At 50.4% G+C, this 2831-nt stretch overlaps 1 protein-coding gene across 1 annotated transcript; it reads right to left on the bottom strand.

Moving 5' to 3' along the window:
* Nucleotides 1-352: 352 nt before the first annotated feature.
* On the bottom strand, nucleotides 353-2516 carry Mettl7b (methyltransferase like 7B). Its single transcript, XM_027392113.2, has 2 exons — nucleotides 2019-2516; nucleotides 353-809 (listed from the first exon to the last, which is right to left on the bottom strand). Exons 1-2 carry the CDS (start codon nucleotides 2514-2516, stop codon nucleotides 573-575), a joined length of 735 nt encoding a protein of 244 aa, XP_027247914.1. The 3' UTR covers nucleotides 353-572.
* Between the last annotated feature and the right edge of the window lie 315 nt (nucleotides 2517-2831).

Genomic DNA, 2831 nt, shown 5'->3' with positions numbered 1-2831 from the left:
CCTTTATTATTATCTGTGTAAGTGTTCTCTAATAAACAACCATTTATCATTTATCTTGGGTCTAGTGAAATCATTACACCTTTGCCTTCGGAGGGAGGCCGAGGTGGCCTGGCACTGACATGTGACTAGTTCCAAGGCGGGACATGGGTAGTGTCAGAAGAACAACAGTGAGAACTTTACCATGAGGACAAGGGAAAGGGAGAGTAGAAGTCCAAGAAGGTGGGCAGACAAAGTCCAGGGCTCTGCAGTATGGCACTGTATAGTTTTAATGCCTCTGGAGAAAGCAGGAAGAAAGGCCGAGCATTGGTGGCTCACACCTTTAATCACCGCACTCAGGAGGCAGAGGCAGAGGTAGGTGGATCTCTGTGAGTTCAAGGCCAGCCTGGTCTATAGAGTGAATTCCAGGACAGGCTCCAAAGCAATACAGAGAAACCCTGTCTTGAAAAACCAAAACCAAAACCGTCATTATGTTGAGGAAGTGTGGCACAGTAGCAGCGGTGCTGAGGACATTCTCATTCTTTACCTGACTAGGGTGTCTTCTGATTACAGGCGGGGAGCCTCCTTTTGGAGGGTTATTTCACAGCTTTTCCCATGATGTGGGGCCCAATAGGTAGCCACTTGAAGGGAGGGGACTGCCGTTCCATTTGGACGTCAGAGAACCGTGCCTTCTCAAGGTCCTTCCAGGTCTCTCTGGTGAGGTGGCAGCCATCTCCAATGTGTTTCCAGGTAGGCTCAAAAACTTGCTGCCATAGGAAGGCCCAGCTTCCCCGAGGCTCAGCCACGTGCTCCCAGAAGAACAGCAGTCCTCCCTGGGAGGGAGGAAGGAGGAGTTAAGGTCACTTACCTACTCGGTCTTGCTCTTTTTGTCTCATGCCCCTTCCTTCTCTCAGACCCAGCTTGCCAGATCTCTCTGAAGTAAGGGCTTCTGGCCTGAGAGTTCATGGAACCAACAGCTCCTGACATTGTATGTCTAGCTCCTGACCTCCTCACAGGGCACATAAGGACTTTTGGTAACTGGGCCGCCGTGACTGATGAGAGGTTTTTATAGAACGATTGTACACTGGGGAACAGGAGCAGCTGAGGGCTCTTCCAGGTGTGTAACCTTCCAGCATCGTGACATGACACTTGTCTACCATGTTCATGCTCAAGAACTTAGTGACTAGGTTATAAAAAGTCACATAAGAAAGTCTCATTGTATTTTAAATAAATTTACAGTTTTGTGATGGGTTAGACATACCTGCTAGATAGAGACGTGATCCCAGCCTCTCCTGAGACTCTGGTGTCTGGCAAAACCAAGACACCCCAGGGTTCTGACTACAGCAAGGCCCCCTCAAGCTCTTTCTCCCAGTGTCCTCTTCCCAGGGGACTCATTCTTTCCCATGCTGCATTACTGCTAGGAGGGCCTATTGTCCATAGCTCTTTCTCCAAGCCACATCTTGTCCTGACTTCCAGACCTGAACTTCTAATGACCTGTGTGGCTTCTCTGCATGGATAGCTAAGCAGATCCGGAGACCCAACACATCCAGGAAAGAGGTTTCCTGTCCAAGGAGGTGGCCATTTCATCCACTCTCCCTTCGGTTGTGCAAGCCAGAAACTTTGGAAATTATCCTAAATTCCTTTCTTTCCACACTCAGCCCAAGCTCTCAAAGACTCTGCTTTCCCCTAACACTTCTACTCAAAACCTTCTGTCCCCCTCACTTCCTCCACTAGGAGGCTTTCATTCCCCTCTCCTGACCTCCTCCACACCACGATAACTCTTTGGATATCAGTTTAAACCTCACTGTCTGCAGCCTCTTCCTAGCTCCCCTCACCGTTCTACTAAGCAATACTTTCCTGTGTTTCCAACGCATCCTATTGAGCCCCACACAGATCTCCTATCCACAAGAATAGGCCTGATTCCATAGACGATAGGCCACTCGGACGGCACAGTCTGCTGTCCCCATCTGGGGTCCTGAACTCTGGAGTTGCCATCGCTGTGTTCACCTGCCCCAGGCTCATACTCTGCCCACTTAGCTCACCGGCTTCAGGACTCTCTGGATTTCCTGCAGGACCTTTTTTGGGCTCCGCACAGAACACAGCACCAGGGTGCAGACCACCACGTCCATGGAGCTGTCAGCTAGCTGTCTCATGTCCTCTCCATAAGCCACGATGAAGCGCTCGTACTGGAGGTGCTTGTTCTCAGCCATGCTCTTTGTCAGGAACTTCTCAAAGTTGGGGTTTGGGTCCACGCAGGTGACCCTGCAGTTAGGTGGGTAGAACTGGAAGTTGGCACCAGTGCCACAGCCCAGCTCCAACAGGGCCACTTTCCCTGAGGTCCCCTTAAGATCTTTTATCTGGCTAAATAGTTCCCGTTTCTTGCTTTCCATCTTCTTGTTGGCCCTTTCTGTTAACTTGGCCATCAAGTAGGGGAAATAGGTTTTGCACACGGGCTGCCAGAAGCCCACCAGAGCCAGCAGGTGCAGCGGAAGTGTCAGGAGCAGCACCAGCAGTTGCAGAAATGGGACGAGGACGCCCATGATAACAGCTCCAGATGGTATCCAGACACTGGCGTTTTGCCTCTGCCCATTCTGGCAGATATAGCTCTCCCCTCCTCCTGTGATAGGACTTTGCTCCTAGCCTCTTGCCTACTATCTTTACTGGGTGGAGCATGTGTATAAAATTTCTCCAGTGGCATGGGTCACACAGCCCCACAGGCTCTTTAAAAGTTTTTTTTTTGTGGGTGAAGGACCATAGCACTGCCTATGTTACTGTGTTTTGAACAGAGGAATATGGTTGGGTATGCTGCTGTCTTACCTCAGAGGTGAGTAGGAGGGAGGCTGGGGGACATATTT

Source organism: Cricetulus griseus (assembly GCF_003668045.3).
Source record: "Cricetulus griseus strain 17A/GY chromosome 1 unlocalized genomic scaffold, alternate assembly CriGri-PICRH-1.0 chr1_0, whole genome shotgun sequence".
Lineage (NCBI taxonomy): Eukaryota > Metazoa > Chordata > Mammalia > Rodentia > Cricetidae > Cricetulus > Cricetulus griseus.
The sequence above is the reverse complement of the archived record's forward strand: the minus strand, read 5'-3'. Positions and strand labels throughout refer to the sequence as shown.